Here is a 17136-nt window from a genome sequence, read left to right as displayed (position 1 = left end):
TTAAAATGGTTCAAAATCATATATTGTCTTTGAATCCGCTGTTTCTTTTATCATAAGAATCCTGTCTTCTTCTTTTTTTTTTTTTTATGACCATTAATATGTGAACACACTTTTAATTATCTTTCTTTTCTTCTTTTTTTTTTTTTTTTTTTTTAATCTTGGCCCAGATTTATCCAGACCGGGAGCTGGAGACTCAGGTCTTGAGCTTGACCATACGGTGCATACACAGTGAGGAAGGGTGTCGCTGGAGTGGTCCGGTAAAACAACTTCAGGTGAGTTTGATTTGGAATCTAATGCCAGGTAACTGGTGCCACAGCTATCTATTATTTTAGGTGGTTGACATTTTTGTTTATTTGTCTCTACTGGTTTTCGGTGCACACTAGAAGTTAATCTGTTTCAAAGTATTTGGTAGTAGTTTAGAGGATCCATTTTAAAAGGATGTTTCAAATTGACATTCAAATTAAAAAAAAAAAGTTCTGTTTTGTATAAAATCAGTTAGTAAAATTCTTGTTCATTTATTTGACGTGGGGGGTTATTCAAATTCTGAAACTTGTGCATACTCTATCCCTAGGGATGAATTATTCACTGGATGACTTCCATAGCTCCAGTTTTAGACACACCTCAAAAAAAAAATAGTCTACTGAAGCACCTTCAGTAAAACTCTAATACAAGACAATACATATTGTCACATCTTTCTCTTGGGTGATCGTATTCCTTTACAGTATGAAGCAAGTGTCATTTGTTTTCTACATTTGTTACTGTGTGTAGAGAATCGCAATCGCTTTTTAAAAGTGTGTAAGGGGAAGAAAAAAAAGAGCTGTGTCTCTTTAATGAGAAGAGCTCCAAATTAGATTTTTTTTTTACTCAATTTGACTAATTGCTAATCAAACCTATTACATTCACTTTCTATGCAGACTCATCTGAGCCTTTGTGCCTTTAATGTCATTCCTTGCCCTAACCGCTGTAGCACTAAACTGAGCCGCCGGGATCTGCCGGAACACATGCAGCATGACTGCCCAAAGCGTAAAGTCCGCTGTGAATTCTGTGGCAGCGACTTCACTGGAGAGGCGTACGAGGTGAGCTATAAATATGGAATATGCTGCTTTATATAAATGTGGAATATTTTGTTATTATTATTGAATTATTTTGTGTGTGTATAATAGAGATAATTTAGTGTAAAAATGTAATGTAGTCAAGTTTTTAAACCCTAAAAATAACCAGATGTATGGATACATTACAACAAGGTAAAAACAACTGTCATGACCACAAATGTAAAGGAAAACACTCTTTATTTATATAGCAGTTTATTTTTTTTTACTAACTGTCTTTGCTGTATAAATATACAGATCCTAAAATGCAAAATAACTTACAGGAGTAATGTGCCAACTCTGCCCACACAAAAGGATGTGGGGAAAATGGCAGTTATAATCTGTTGCTTCCCAGGTACTAAACCGCAAAGGTATATGGGTAAATCAGCTGGCATGCTACTCTGCTGTAAGACTTTTTTTTAATTTTTTATTTTATTATTCCTAAATCCATAATAAGGGAGTAATTTATATTAAAAAAAATCTTTATATAGAGCAGTTTTATTTGTTCCTTTCACTCACAGTAGATTTAAATCCTTTTGTCTGTTCCATAGCTATGTACTACTTGTATTTTATGTATCTTGTAGGATCACCAAGGCTGTTGCCCTCAGGAAAGTGTGTACTGTGAGAATAAGTGCGGCGCTCGCATGATGAGGCGAGTTCTGTCCCAGCATTCCTTGGCAGAATGTCCCAAGCGCACGCAGCCTTGCCCTTACTGCAATAAAGAATTTGTGTTTGACACTATTCAGGTGAGAAGCTAACTATGGAGTGTGCATGAAAAGGGGGAGATAATGAAGCATATCTGTGTGTTTTTATTAAAGGCTGTGACACACTGCAAGCGGAGCGGCGTGTAGATGCGACTGTGTACGTTCAGTGTGTCCTGCCTTTTCATCTCTGACCTCTCTTCCGCATCAGATCGCGTAGCTGAGCACTAAGAGATGAAATATTTGAACTTGACGCGGTGCGAAGCAGCTGCTTCGCCGTGTGTCTCAGCCTTTAAGCTGTAGTTAGTGTTGTTTTGGAATTAGAAAGGGGTGATGTTTTTTCATATATTGATGTAGTTACTAATAATAATGGTCTTTATTGACAAAGTCTATTACCGATTAGCCATGTTGTCAAACCCTAGCCCTTGGATTTATAAATAATGGTGTGTGCAGAGAAGTTTTGAGCCAAAGCATAATAAATATATACCTCAGTTTGTTGGCAGATGGCTTTCCTATAATGGTGATAGGCACCAGAGACTTTTGTGTATTAATAAACAGGAGGAATAAACTGTGTGATGTAATACAAAAGTCTAAACTGCCTTTGGATTTCTGTTTGTATACATCAGCTGAAAGAATTGTAGTTGGTAATGTTTGTCATGTGGTTTTAGCTAATGCTTCCTTCTCATCCCACAGAGTCACCAGTTCCAGTGCCCACGTTACCCAGTTTCGTGCCCTAATCAGTGTGGGATCGCCAACATTGCTAGAGAGGACTTGAGTGGACATCTTAAAGACAGCTGCAGCTCCGCTCTGGTGCTTTGTCCTTTCAAAGAATCGGGCTGTAAACATAGGGTAAGAATTTGGATATGTTAAATTATTTAAAAGGACAATCAGTGCAACATTTAATCGCCCATATAATAATATAATTAAGGAAAAATAAAACTGTATTGGAATATATATATATATATATCTCTTAACCTACTTTTATTGTAAAATCCTTCTGAAAACTGTGCTTATTCCACTTCCTCTAGAGAGGATAGACTGCTTCCATCATATTTAAAGGGACAGTCTACTCCAGAATTGTTATTGTTTAAAAAGACAGATAATTACCTTGTATCTAAGCCTCTGCAGACTGCCTCCTTATTTCAGTCCTTTTGACAGACTTGCATTTTAGCCTTAATTGGCTACAGCAGAGGAGTCCAGGAACATGAATTCCATCAGGGATTTTAAGGGTTTATCCCTTTTACTGCTCTTGATTAACAAATCCCTATAACCCCCACTAACAAAATGATCGTGTTTTTTGTCTGTTACATTGCCATTTACCCCTCTTTCATTTTAATATAACTGTGTTTACTTTTAGTGCCCAAAGATAAGTATGGCTCGTCATCTAGAAGAGAACATGAGGGCCCATTTGAGTATGATGTCTTCTCTGGTAAACCGTCAGAAGCAGGAAATCCTGGAGCTGCGAAAACAAGTTGAGGAACTGTCTGTGGGCAGCGAGGGGGTGCTTATCTGGAAGATCAGTGATTACTCCCGAAAAGTACAGGAGGCCAAGATCAGAGGCAACTACGAGTCATTTAGCCCAGCCTTCTATACTCACAGATACGGCTACAAGCTTCAGGTTTCAGTATTTTTGAATGGAAATGGTAGCGGGGAGAACAACTACCTATCTGTTTACATTAGGGTCCTTCCAGGAGAGTATGACAGCCTACTGGAATGGCCTTTTTCATACCGGGTCACCTTTTCCTTGCTTGACCAAAGTGATCCATCTCTTTCTAAACCCCAGCATATCACAGAGACATTTAACCCTGACCCCAACTGGAAGAACTTCCAGAAACCCAGTAGTTCCCGAAATTCTCTGGATGAGAGTACCCTTGGCTTTGGTTATCCAAAATTTATCTCCCATGAGGACATAAGGAAACGTAACTATGTGCGGGATAACTGCATATTTATCCGTGCATCTGTGGACATCCCACAGAAAATCATTGCATAACTGGAGGAAGTGGGCACTGGATAGAACAATTTCAGCTCTTGCTGAACAGGAGGTGGTTAGTTGTTTTGTTTTGCCCTGTACATTGACCAAGTAAACTGTGAACTTTTGACTTTCATGGCAAATTGATCATACCCTGCTGAGGTACATTTTGTGGATGAGAGACCCAAAGAAAACTTTAAAGGTGGCCAAAACCAAAAAACTTACACCTTTTTTGTCCACTTCTCTGCAACCTTGTAAGGCAGTGGTACCAATGTGACAAATCCCTAGCCAGCCTTTCTTATATCTAAATTTTTGTCCTGAAGGAATGGGGGCCAGATCTTTACTATGCTGGCCTTCCCTGTTTGTCCGAACTTTCATTTCATGAACAACTTTAGCATAGAAACAATCTGCATACAGTGGCAGAGCAAATTGCTGTCCACAATCCTGGCACTCAATGAACCACAATAATAAATACAGCACTGGAATTCTGGCTTTCAATTAATGTTCTAGAATAATACTAAACTGTAATGATCGTAGACTTCTTAAGGTCAAAAGCTTTTCCCTTTGTGATTGGTAGATGATGTACCACCCAAAAGGTGCTAATATAAAGCCAAAGTGTCTAAGCAGATCTATTTGAATTGTAATGCGTTCAACCAATATATAGAACGTACAGGTGGGTCTACCTCAGGGTTACCGTTGTATGGTGCTGGGGTATTGTAACCACTAAATAAGACACTATTCTGCTTTGTGGTTTAAGGGAACATCCTATGTAATTGTTATGACATGCAAATCCTTTGGCACTGCAAAATGCAAATATTATGTGTTTATTAAAAAAGATTTAACTATATTTCCCCTTAAGGAAAACAGGACCAGGTCCTGTGGACCTTACCAGCACTGAGGGGGAATACATGCGTTTGTATTGTGTGCAGCATTTTACAGTTGCAAACATTTTCTATATCTTTACAATTTGTACTCTTTTTACTCATTTTGTAACTGATACAGTTTGATAACTAATTGTGCTGCAGAGACCTGGGGCTTGATTTAGTTAATTTCTTTGTTTCTGATCAATGTTACCAGAATGTTGTGTGAAGTGCTCTGTTTTGTGACCCTTGCCATGACAAAGAAAGTAACCAATACCATTATGCATTTTGTTAACATTGTGTAGTGTAGCAACAGTATTTAGCGCCTGTGTGCTGTGGTAGCAAATAAGATTGCTCATGTTGCCAGGGATGCATTGTAAGCCACAGGTGACCGTTTAAAATAAGCAGTACTATAATTCATTGACTCTCTACTTCCTGAACTACATTTAGCCACAAGTGCTACCCAGGTGCTGAACCAAAAATGGGCCAGCTACTAAGCTTTACATTACTGCTTTTCAAATAAAGATAGCAAGAGAACAAAGAAAAATTGATAATAGGAGTAAATTAGAAAGTGGCTTAAAATTGCATGCTCTATCTGAATCATGAAATCTGGGTTTAGTATCCCTTTTTAATAAGTTCTTTTTGGTTTAGTTTCTTGATCGATCCAAGCCATAACTTAAAGGGACAGTCTAGTCCAAAATAAACGTTCATGATTCAGATAAAGCATGTAATTTTAAACAATTTTCCAACTTACTTTTATCACCAATTTTGCTTTGTTCTCTTTGTATTCTTAGTTGAAAGCTAAACCTAGGAGGTTCATATGCTAATTTCTAAGCCTTTGAAGGCCGCCTCTTCTCTCAGGGCATTTTGACAGTTTTCACCACTAGAGGGTGTTAGTTCATGTGTGTCATATAGATAACACTGTGCTCACACACGTGGAGTTCCTAGGAGCCAGCACTGATTGGCTAAAATGCATGTCTGTCAAAAGAACTGAAATAAGGGGGCAGTTTGCAGAGGCTTAGATACAAGATAATCGCAGAGGTAAAAAGTGTATTTATATAACTGTGTTGGTTATGCATAACTAGGGAATGGGTAATAAAGGGATTATCTGATTTTTAAAACGGTCTCCTCGAATATTGAATTGACATGGTTTATTCATTGTCAAATACAGGATTGTAACTTTTCATAGTAAGAAGGTAACAATGGACTAGTAACTTTGTACCCTGAATGGTAAACTAACTTTACCCAACAACCTTTTTTATTTTTAAGTGGATACACCTGGTTCTGTTGGTGTATTACTATAATGACATTTATATATTAGTGAGTGGGCCAAAGTGTTCTTTCCAATGAGATTTGTTAATTTTTCTAGTTCTACAAAAGAAACCCAAATAAACCTAAATCTAGTGCTTCCTTTAATAATAAAAAAATCTTATAAATACTTTTTTGAAATATTTATTGAGATGAAACATTTATAAAACATATGTGGAGATAAATCTAAAAAGGAAGACAGCTGATAATCAGTAAAAGATTAATCTTTACCCCCTCATTATTTATTCCCTGGTGCTAATGACTTATTTATATCTATATATGTTATACATATACACTTTCAAAATCTACAATAATCCCTGTTAAGAATAGCAAGTAACTAGTTTATTGACCCCCTTTAGATTGTTATGAATTGTAGTCCGTTTTGGTTCTAGAATGCCTTTTGTACCTTTTTAGGACCTCAGGATATCAGTATCTGTGAACTGGTGGTTTTCTCAGTGACTTTTCAGTTGTGAAATACAGTTGCTCTCCTGTTTTCAAGACTGGTGTCCTTCCTTGCAGTTGGTGATAAGATCTACTGACTGGAATTGTCTTACAATACAACTCCCCATTCACATTACCAGAGCACTTCATAAAATGATGATTGCTTGTTCACTAGCAAGAAATCCTAAAACCTGGTGGGACTCCAGGTTAGTGTGGCAAAGAACATGCAATAAAACTGACGATTGTTACATTGGTGTTATATAGGGTGTCTGAATCTGTTATCTGTTTAATTATTTATTGTCTAGTTCTCTGTTAAATGAAGAATTAATGTATGGAAAGGGAGGGGGTGGCCGATTTTGTCTTTATACTTTTGTATAATAAATCGTCTCCTTATTGGATTTCTAAACTTTGTGTGTGTGTGTGTGTTTTTTTCCTTTTAATCATGTCACTGAAAACCATTGGTATTTAAAAAGCTGAAATAGGATATGATGTATATATGTACTACTCCAAATTATTCAATAATTGTATATATAAAATTTCTGTCTACTTTTGTTCCTAAATATTATTCCTGAATCCTTTTTATTAGCCTTTTGAGTTTTTCTCATTGTCAGCCAAACTTTACAATTGCAGGTGAGGATAAGAACCAAAAGCTCCATAGAGTCTGCCCATATTTCCCCCTCAAGCATATGCTTAGGCTAGTCCTATGTATATGTCAGGCACTGTTCAAATCCCGTACAGCCTTTGTCCTTACCACCTCTATTGAAATGTATTATTGGCATTAACCACCATTTCTCTAAATACATGTTTCCTACTAGCCTCCAATTTGAGACTACTTGAAAAAAGAAACAAGTTAATGTAGTATGCAACCTTTCACCTACAGTACCACCACACTACCCTGTCTTTACACAATCCCTTCATTCTCCCTTTATTATCCCTTTATAAATGTATTTTATTTTAACAAGACTGTATTTTCATTTTGATTCAAGAATTAAGCGATTAGAAAAAATTCCTGCCAGTGTTAACGTTTTCTCCATACTTCTAGGTGTTGCTGCTTCACCACCGTCACTCACATAGTGCCTAGGGAAAGGGAATTAAAGGGATAGGAAAGTAAAAATTAGAGCATGTTCTTTTTAAGGCACCTTTAAATTCAATTCTATTTTCAAATGTGCTTGATTCTCTTGGTATCCTTTGTTGAAAAATATGCACATATCCTACACTAGCGGGATCTAGCTGCTGATTGGTGCTGCACACATTTGTCTCTTGTGATTGGCTAACTAGATGTGTTCAGCTAGCTGCCAGTAGTGCAATGCTGTTTCTTCAGCAAAGAATAACAAGATAATGAAGCAAAATTGATAATAGAAGTAAATTGGAAAGCTGTTTAAAATTGTATGTTCTATCCAAACCATGAAAGAAAATTTGGTGTTTTTCTGTCCCTTTAAGCTCCACTCTGTCTTGATTGTGTAGCCTTAATTGTTTCCTTATACATACAGATGCTGGAAGTCTCATGAATACAATTTAACTCTGAAAATAGAGCAATTTTCAGACTTCTAACTTTTCGGGTGTACCCATGCTACATATCTGTCCCTAATTGGCTTTAACTGATAACAACTGCAAAACGATTCACTTTATAGTAATTTTGATAGTGTCTAGCCTTGTTGTCTGCACACTAAAGCCCAGATTGGCTTATCTAAATAAGACAAATGGTAGGTGGGGTTTAGCTTTTGAAAAATAATTGAAGTAAAAAGAATGTTTGTTTTAAAAACAGTAAGTGGCTGATATGTTATTCTGTAGTAACACAACAGAAATGTCTTGTAATTACAAGGTGTTTACTGTCTCTCTAATAAGGTTTAATTGGCAGAAGAATGAAAAAAATAATACATTTTTAAATATCATCAGGAAAATAAAGAAGGAACAATTACAATGACTTTTAGTAATTACAGAAAACAAAAAATATTAAATTAATCCTTTCAAGAATCAGATAACTGAGAAAACATTGTAACTTTGAACACTGTGTACTCATCTGGCAGCTATGTTTTAACAGTGAATTATTAACCTTTTTCCCTACACAGCTGTCAATATTTAGACACTTTGTGTCCTTTTGCCCTAAGTAACTTTTGCTGTACTATTATTAAAGGGACACTAAACACATGTCATGCCCCTCCCTCTAATTATTGATGCTGCTATTATGGAACCAAGTTTACACTGCAGGTATCCATAGGAGTTGCTGCACATGTGCAAACAGGTCAACACTGGAATGCAGTTAAAGTTAGATTTTAACATGGCTGCACCCATGACCAGAAGGAGGCGGAGCATAACCTCAATACTATGCTTATGTTTACTTTCCCTTTTAACAGTTCTTGTTTTATAATGTTACTAATGCATTTATCAGTACACCCTAACAACTGATTTTACACAAAAGCAAGAGATGTTTAACATCCCTTTAATGGTATACTGGATTTATAAGTAATGTGTATGCCAAAATGTTGTGACTTCACAGAAAATAGCAGCACAAGAAATATTAAAGTGATAGAAAGGTAAAATATTAAATGTGCATGGGTCCATTTCAATTTGAATTATAAGCATGTTTGCAATATACTTCCTTTAGGGAAATTTCTTCTAGTAATAGTTATTAGTTTTTCTGCAGCATACGCACATATCCTGTGAGGGCCTGTGCACTAGTATCCAAACAAAACACCTTCTCAGAGTCAGCAGTAGCTTGTACAACACAAATTACATTTTCAAAAGCAATACACACCATTGCCAGCTCTCTAAGAATGTGTGGTGATTGAATACTTGTGCAGGGCCTTTACAAGATGTGTGTATGCTGCAGAAAAACAGTAATTTTTGCTAATGGAAGTATATTGTAAAATTGCTTATTTCAAATTGAAATGCACCCATACACTTTTCAATATTGACCCTTCTATTCCTTTAATTATGCTCCAATTCATTTTTTAATACTTTTTATTGAGGAAATATGGATATACAATAAGAGAATAACAAGTAATCACAGGCACTAGAATCACAGAAGCTCTATAAGAAATAACATCTATATAATCTCTGCAAATGTCTAGGTGCAAGAGACTATTGATGCATTCACAAAAGTTGTCAGATTCTAACAAATGTTACTTAATGCACGCGTAAATTAAATAAACAGATTATCTTAATTGAAATTCAAATGATAATACCTATATGGCACGAGAAGAGAATAAAAGTTACAGACCATATTCTAAATGAGAATCTATCAATGTTTATCATATTTTCTTTATAACTACTAAGATGAACATAAAAATAAAAAAATATCTAAGCCCAGTGTTTAAGGAATAACATCTTGCATTTATGGTTACACTTCTGGTCATATACAAAGATAAGACTGTGAACGCAAGCAGAGAACAGGGTCCTGTGCATCAGCAGCTGCGGGTCAACATTTTTCTATATCACCTTTGTCAGGGAATATATCTTGCTGGAGTGATAGAGGAGATGTATATAAAATTAACTGTATAAAAACAGTAGTTTGCCATATTCCTGTATGAAGCACGATTCCAGCGCTTATATGGTGTTCAATTATCCAGCCTCTATTTTAAACAGAATTAACATGGGCTTTAACACCAAAGGAGCAAATTGGCATATATAACAGAACATTAATTCTTACTATACATTGGATAGTATGGCAGAGAAAGGAGAAAAAAAATGAACAATAGCACTTGGGATGTACTTTTAATATGTGTAATAAACAATTTGAAACAGGGGGAAAAAAGTGTGAACAGTCTATCAAAATACTAACAGTAGTTAAAACCCCATAATATCAAATAATTCACAGAGTCCACAGTTGTAGCTGCCAACACTAAACAAGGATATAAGCTGTTAGATAGCGTTATCAGAGAAGCTGTCCTGCATGGATACACTGGTATGCACAACAGCACTTGTGATTTAAAAAAAAAAAAAGCACACACCAAAAAATAATGTGGCTCTAAGTACAGAGCTTCAACTTCCACAAGGTACCAGCTACAATGGGTATTGAGAATAATCACGCCCTTAAAAATAATCACATTGTGTTGCTTTGCAGCCTGAAATAAAGACACACAGTTTTGGTTTATCCAGTTGTTATTACTCAGTGCAACTTATAAGATCCAAGTGAAAGATATAACACCAACATGTCAGGCAAAAATAAAGACAATTCAAAAACAATCACTGAGTTAGAAAACGAATCACCCCCCCTTGTGTCAGTATTTTGTTGAACCACCTTTTGCTTTAATTGCAGCCTTTAGTCTGTTGGGATATGTCTCTACTAACTTTGCAGATCTAGACTGTGCAATATTTGCTGACTTTTTTTTGCAGAATTTCTCCAGTTCCGTTACATTTGATGGTGATCATTTGTGGACTGCAGTCTTCAAGTCATGCCACCGATATTCAATGGGGTTTAAGTCTGGGCTCTGACTAGGCAATGCAAGGACATTCACCTTTTTCTCCTTCAACCACTGTTTGGTCATTTTTGCTGTGTGCTTTGTGTCATTGTCATGTTAGAAGGTAAGTCTTCGTCCCATTGGCTGAGCACAGAATATTTTCCTCAAGAATTTGACAGTATTTTGCCCCATCCATTATTCCTTTTATCCTGACAAGTGCTCCAGTGCCTGCTGCAGAGAAACACCCCCATAACAGGATATTACCACCTCCATGCTTTGCTGTAGTTATGGCGTTATTTGGATGGTGAGATTTATTGGATTTTCTCCAGATATATCATTTGGTGTTGAGGCCAAATAATTCAATTTTAGTCTCATCTGACCATAACACCTTTTTCCATGTGGCCTCAGAATCTCTTAGGTGTGTTTATTGCAAAGATCAGTCGTGACTGCGTGTGGCCTTTCTCGAGGAGTGTTTTTTTTCTTTCAACCCTCCCATACAAGCCACATTTGTGGATAATTTGTGATATTGTTGTCATGTTAATTGCTCTAATTAACGTTTCACTGCTGAGCTGCTCACAAAACTTGCCTTAGAGGGAACACTGCATGCATACAATGACCACTCTTTGTCATAAATTGCTGTGGGCCTCTTGGTAGCCTCTCTGACCAGTTTTCTCTTGGCTCTTTCATCCAGTTTGGAGCGACGTCCTGATCCAGAGAGGGTCTGTGTTGTACCAAATACCTTTCACTTCTTAATAATAGACTTCACTATGCTTCTAGGCATTGATAAAGCCTTTGATATTTTCTTGTATCCATCTCCTGACTTGTGCCTGTCCACAACATTATCCCGGAGATCTTTTGACAGTGCCTTGCCACCCATAGTTGATTGCTTCAATTGCACTACCAGGGACCGAGATGCTCCAGGAAAGCTCTTTTCATGCTGTGCTAATCAATATGCCCACAGCTGATCACAGTTGAAGGTCAAATGGCTTTGTGCGTGCCGTTAAGAAGGTGATTAGCTACACCTGATTGAGTTTACAAATAATTTTAGGAGGTGGTGATCCTTTTTCCAACTCAGTGATTCTGTTTTTTAATTGTCTTTATTTTTGCCTGACATGTTGGTGTTCTATCTTTCATATCTTTTCATAATTACAACTGGATAAAGCAACAACTGTGTCTGTCTTTATTTCAGGCTGCAAAGCAACAACATGGGATTATTTTCAAGGGGGGGGGGGTGAATCTTTTCTATACCCACTGTACTTGTGGGGGTTACAGAGTTAGGATTTATCCAACTCCCAGACAAATTAGGAAGGATTGATAGTCCTGTAAGCATAATTAAGAGAGCTACTCCCCACTCTTGCCAGTCCTTGTAGATAGTGAAGGGCAGGCCGATGATTGATCCGGTAGGCATTATGCAAATTAACCTTGAGTGAAGCCATGATTCTCTAATCTGTATGATAGAATGTTAAAGATCATGTGTGGTGAAAAAAGATCTCCGGGATAATGTTGTGGACAGGCACAAGTCAGGAAGATGTTGTGGGTGGAAATAAAGGATATGAGGTCCCCTAGATAGGATTAAGGGGTAGATTTATCAAAGCTTCAACTAATAATATGCTGGAATCCCGCATCAAATTTGACGCAAGATTGATCCGCCGAAATTAACAAAGCGCCAAGATAGTCAAATGTTGAAATGTGTGAAGTAATATACGCTCCCGCAAAATCAATCTGACGCAGATCGATGCTTGCATCATTCCAGATGTTTCGAATTCACATTCAACTCTATTTGACCCTCTTCCCAATTTATCAAACATTCAACAGGTACGCTTGCGTCAATTCTGACTCAGTGTACCTATCGTTCAAATCGCCACCCTTGAGGCCGCGAATGCCATAGAAATCAATGGGAGTATGAAAACACAGAAAGGTTATGTTCCATGCTGCAAGACAATGAAGCATATTAGATAATAAAACTAAATTAGAAACTTTATTAAAATTGTATACTTTTTGTAAATCAAACAATATTATTTCTCCAAATTTTGTGCACTAGTAGATATAGGGATAAAAATTAAATAAATACATGACTACTTATTGATTATGTTACATCTTTGTCTCTCATTACAAAGCAAGGGGACAATATTATTGCTCCAAATTTGGTGCAAAGTATTGCTTCAATCTTGTTGCACTAGTAGATATAGAGATAAAAATGAAATAAATACATAACATAATATAGCTAACTTCCTTCTTTTTTTTAATAAATCTATTTGCACCATGTTTAAGGCATTTAATACCCACTCTCCACTTCGCACTAAATTTGACGCAACACTTTTCGCACTAAATTTGACGCAATACTCCTTAACAACCCACACACTAGTGAATTTTTCAACCACTTTTGATTGGAATATGCATAATCACATGGTTTATGACATCAGCCAATCTGATTTAAATATACATTTTACACTTCCAGCAGTATTTAAAGTGTCAGTAAACTTTAAAAATAATGTTATATAATTCTGCACATAGTGCAGAATTATATAACATTATATTAGCCAAACATTTATAAAACATAATATACCCTATTAATTTTTTTAAAAAACTCTGTTTTACAGACCCATTCTCTGTACTCTGCTGAGCGGGTCTGTTATATTTACTCAGTGCATCGGGCCAGCTGTATAGTCACAGCCAGGCCCGACCGCGCCATAGCACTAAGTGCAGCTCGCTTCTGCTGTCTGACAGAGCAGGAGCGAGCTGCACTTAGTCTTATGGTGCGGTCGGGCCGGGCTGTGACTTTACAGCTGGCCCCGAAGCGCTGAGTAAATATAACAGACCAGCTCAGCAGAGTACAGAGAGCGGGTCTGTAAAACAGCGTTTTTTAAAAAAATTAATAGGGTATATTATGTTTTATAAATGTTTGGCTAATATAATGTTATATAATTCTGCACTATGTGCAGAATTATATAACATTATTTTTAAGGTTTACTGTCCCTTTAAGCTCATTATAGAATTTGGTCATTTATCTCACTACAAATTGAATATCAATAAAACAGAAGCTCTACACTTAAACATTCCTCCTCAAGAACTCCTACAGAAAACATATTGCTTTCAATGGAACCCCCACTCAATCAAAATCCTGGTTACTTACTTAAGTCCTGAGCCGGAACTCGTAATAGCTAAGAATTATGCAGAGAGAGACTCACAGAGTTCCGGAATCTTCTTCTTACCTGGGGATTTAAAGAAATCTCATGGACAGGGAGGATAGCAGCTATAAAAATGTCCTTCATACCTAAACTCACTTACTTGTTCCGATGCATTCCATACAATATCCCTAGACCTATATTTAACAAATTACAGAGTCTCATAACAAACTATATATGGAAAGGCAACAGACCACGCACCTCTAATACCACACTACAGAGACCAAGCTCACACGGGGTCTAGCACTACCTAATATCATTACATATTACATGGCGGCTAGGCTGTCACATATACTCAGTTGGTCATGCATAACTAACTCTCCTTGTTGGATCGATATAGAACTGGATGCCTTACCGCCCGGACTCACTCTATCTGACTTACCATGGATTCCAGCACATTACAGAGGACGGTTAGTAGACTTACCATCAATAATATTAGACGCTTTAAAATTTTGGGACTCCATTAGACATAATCCCGATATCGCACCCCATCCTTCTCCTGCCCTTACTCTAAGCGGAGCTCTCTACTGCCTTCCAGACTCTCACTTGAAGAGCTGGCGAAACTTCCCACCCTCTATAGTTACACACTTTTATGACCAAGGTAACTGGATCTCACATCAGCAGTTTTGTGTGAAATTCGAGATCCCTGTCTCCCTCCACTTTGAAACTTTTCGCCTTAGCTCCTGGTTGAAATCATGGGGATTCCCAAAACAAGGTCTCAGGGCATTAACCATATGGGAAACAAAGTGGCTTCAGGGAAACAATATCACCCATACCTTATCTTTTCATTATAATCTTATACTTAAGCATACCACTCTTCCTAAAATTTCCCAACACAAAGCCTGGGAAAAAGAGATACGTTTCACAACTGATACTAATACTTGGCATTCGTGAATTCTTACCACTAAAAAGCTTCTTCACTGCGCTACTCTTTGGGAGTTACAATATAAAATAATAGTACATTGGCACTTGGTACCCTCCATCCTACACAGAATTTACGGTTCCCTTTCACCCAAATGTTGGTGAAACTGCGGACGAATAGGAATTTCACTCCACATCTGGTGGTCCTGTCCTAAGATACGCCCCCTTTGGAGATGGCTCTCCCGAACCCTCACTATACTGCATATAGACATTCTACTCAAACCTGAGATAGTCTTACTTCACATCAATTTTCCAGATATTACAAAAGCCCTCGCGATATACCTCCTTATGGCCACAAAACTGGAGATAGCCAGACAATGGAAAAATGAAAACCCTCCCACTATATCACAGGTCTTGCCTATCATGCACCATATTGAACAGATGAAACTGTACTCCTATCGAACTCTAGACAAATCTGCCTTTTATTATGAAATCTGGAGCCCCTGGATAGAAACCTTCTCAGAATAGATTGAAACTACGTATCCTGTCTCCTCCACTTCCTCCTTTTTTTTTCTCCTTCCCTCATCTCTCCCTCTCACCTCAACATGTCCGTCCTCTTCCCCTTCCTATGTAGCCAGTTATAGAAACACCTAGACATTAGGAGTCTGAAGTACTGCCATTTGATCCCTATAGATAATTTATATTCCCACTGCCTCACCTTCTTCTAGTTATCTCTCTTTCGAGTCAGCTGCACATGATGTTTCCGCTATTAATGTGAATGGATACAAAAATAATTGAGATATTGGGTCACAATATGTAGACCAACGAGGAATGTGATTTTCATTACTTACTATGTCCTAATACCATGTTGGTTGATTTATGTCTTTATAACTTTTTGTTGTATATTTGATCCGAATTCTCAATAAAAACGTTTTTAAAAAATAAAAAAAAAATACATTTTAAACTATCACTAACTAATTAAATTCCTCGATACTTGTGTCATTGATGATCACTCATCAGAACTTTAAGTGCCATTTGTTCCATTGTGTATTATACTTTGAAAGTATGTATATGTGAAATTAGGACACACAGTAATATTTTAGACAATAATTTTAAAATTTGAATGATGTTTGATTCAATATAATCTTAAAGCTGATAGCTCAAAAGAATAGTTTACCTAACATTAAACTGTCATGATTCAGATACAGCAGAAATTAAAATCACCTCTTTACTATTTTTCAGTGTTTTTATTCCTTCTCTTGAATTTCATTTTCATGAAGAAATGTCATCTTATATGCCAGCCCATTTTATAACACCTGTGTAGGGCTGGTGTTTAAAACTAGGAGGGGTTACACAGGCGCAGAGAGGAAATTGGACAAGCTCTTAAAATATCAATTGATTGCAAATAAATACATATGATACCCTGATTACATGTTATATTCGCAATTATTCCTGCTCAGAATAATAATAAATTTACACTATGTACATATAGTGGTATAAATAAACACAGAGATATGAAAGACAACATTGCTTAGAACAAAAAAGGAATTTAGGGAAATGTAAATATGTTTGCAAAATATTTCTGACATAATACATACATATATATATATATATATATATATATATATATATATATATATATATATATATATATATATATATATATATATATAGTATGTGCAAAGATATATGTACAAATTCAAGCATTAATAATCATTAAATTTTAAAAAACAAAAAAACATGAGATAGGCATATCATGATTTCTAGAAAAACAAATACATTAATTTATGTGGAAATATCATATTTCAGTTTTTGTATAACAAATACATAGAAAAATATTAAGAGATAGTATTGTTTGTTCAGGTATAAATCTATCTATTTCTTGAACATTAATAGATAAAAAATAAAAGATTAGCTTTAGAGAAATGTGCTTGTTCACGGACAGTAATTAAATGGTATAAATAAAGTTGCAAAAAATATAATATCCATGACATTGATGACTCTTATTTATCAACAGTCCGATGCTCATCGCTCCGTACTTGACGCGTGTGTTTTTTACAGACTGTTTAATAAATAAGGCGTTGTAGGTAGATTTGCGGCAGCGATGTCTGGCGAGCGTATTGACTCCAGCAAATGTGTAGATATTGACACAATGATAAATATGCCCCTATATATGGAGAAGAAAAGCTGCTAATATTAAAGCTGTGATTAAATCATCAAAATCAATATTCCTTAGTACATTATTGCATAAAACAAGGTAGAATAAGCACTTTTACTCTGAAAGAAGACCACATGCTACAGTGAGGATTTTGCTGCTACCATA

At 36.4% G+C, this 17136-nt stretch overlaps 1 protein-coding gene across 1 annotated transcript in view; it reads left to right on the top strand.

The window, feature by feature from the left end:
• The window catches only part of TRAF4 (TNF receptor associated factor 4), a 44843-nt gene extending 38070 nt beyond the window's left edge, over nt 1-6773 (top strand). The window contains exons 3-7 of the mRNA XM_053706188.1: nt 168-272; nt 915-1076; nt 1673-1834; nt 2483-2638; nt 3147-6773. Of these exons, the coding sequence (XP_053562163.1) occupies nt 168-272; nt 915-1076; nt 1673-1834; nt 2483-2638; nt 3147-3779 (1218 nt within the window). The 3' untranslated portion in view covers nt 3780-6773. The remainder of the gene's footprint in view (nt 1-167; nt 273-914; nt 1077-1672; nt 1835-2482; nt 2639-3146) is intronic.
• The last annotated feature ends 10363 nt before the right edge of the window (nt 6774-17136 follow it).

The sequence above is a fragment of the Bombina bombina genome, chromosome 3, assembly GCF_027579735.1.
Source record: "Bombina bombina isolate aBomBom1 chromosome 3, aBomBom1.pri, whole genome shotgun sequence".
Classification (NCBI taxonomy): domain Eukaryota; kingdom Metazoa; phylum Chordata; class Amphibia; order Anura; family Bombinatoridae; genus Bombina; species Bombina bombina.
Note: the sequence above shows the minus strand (reverse complement) of the source record. Positions and strands in the feature narration are given on the sequence as shown.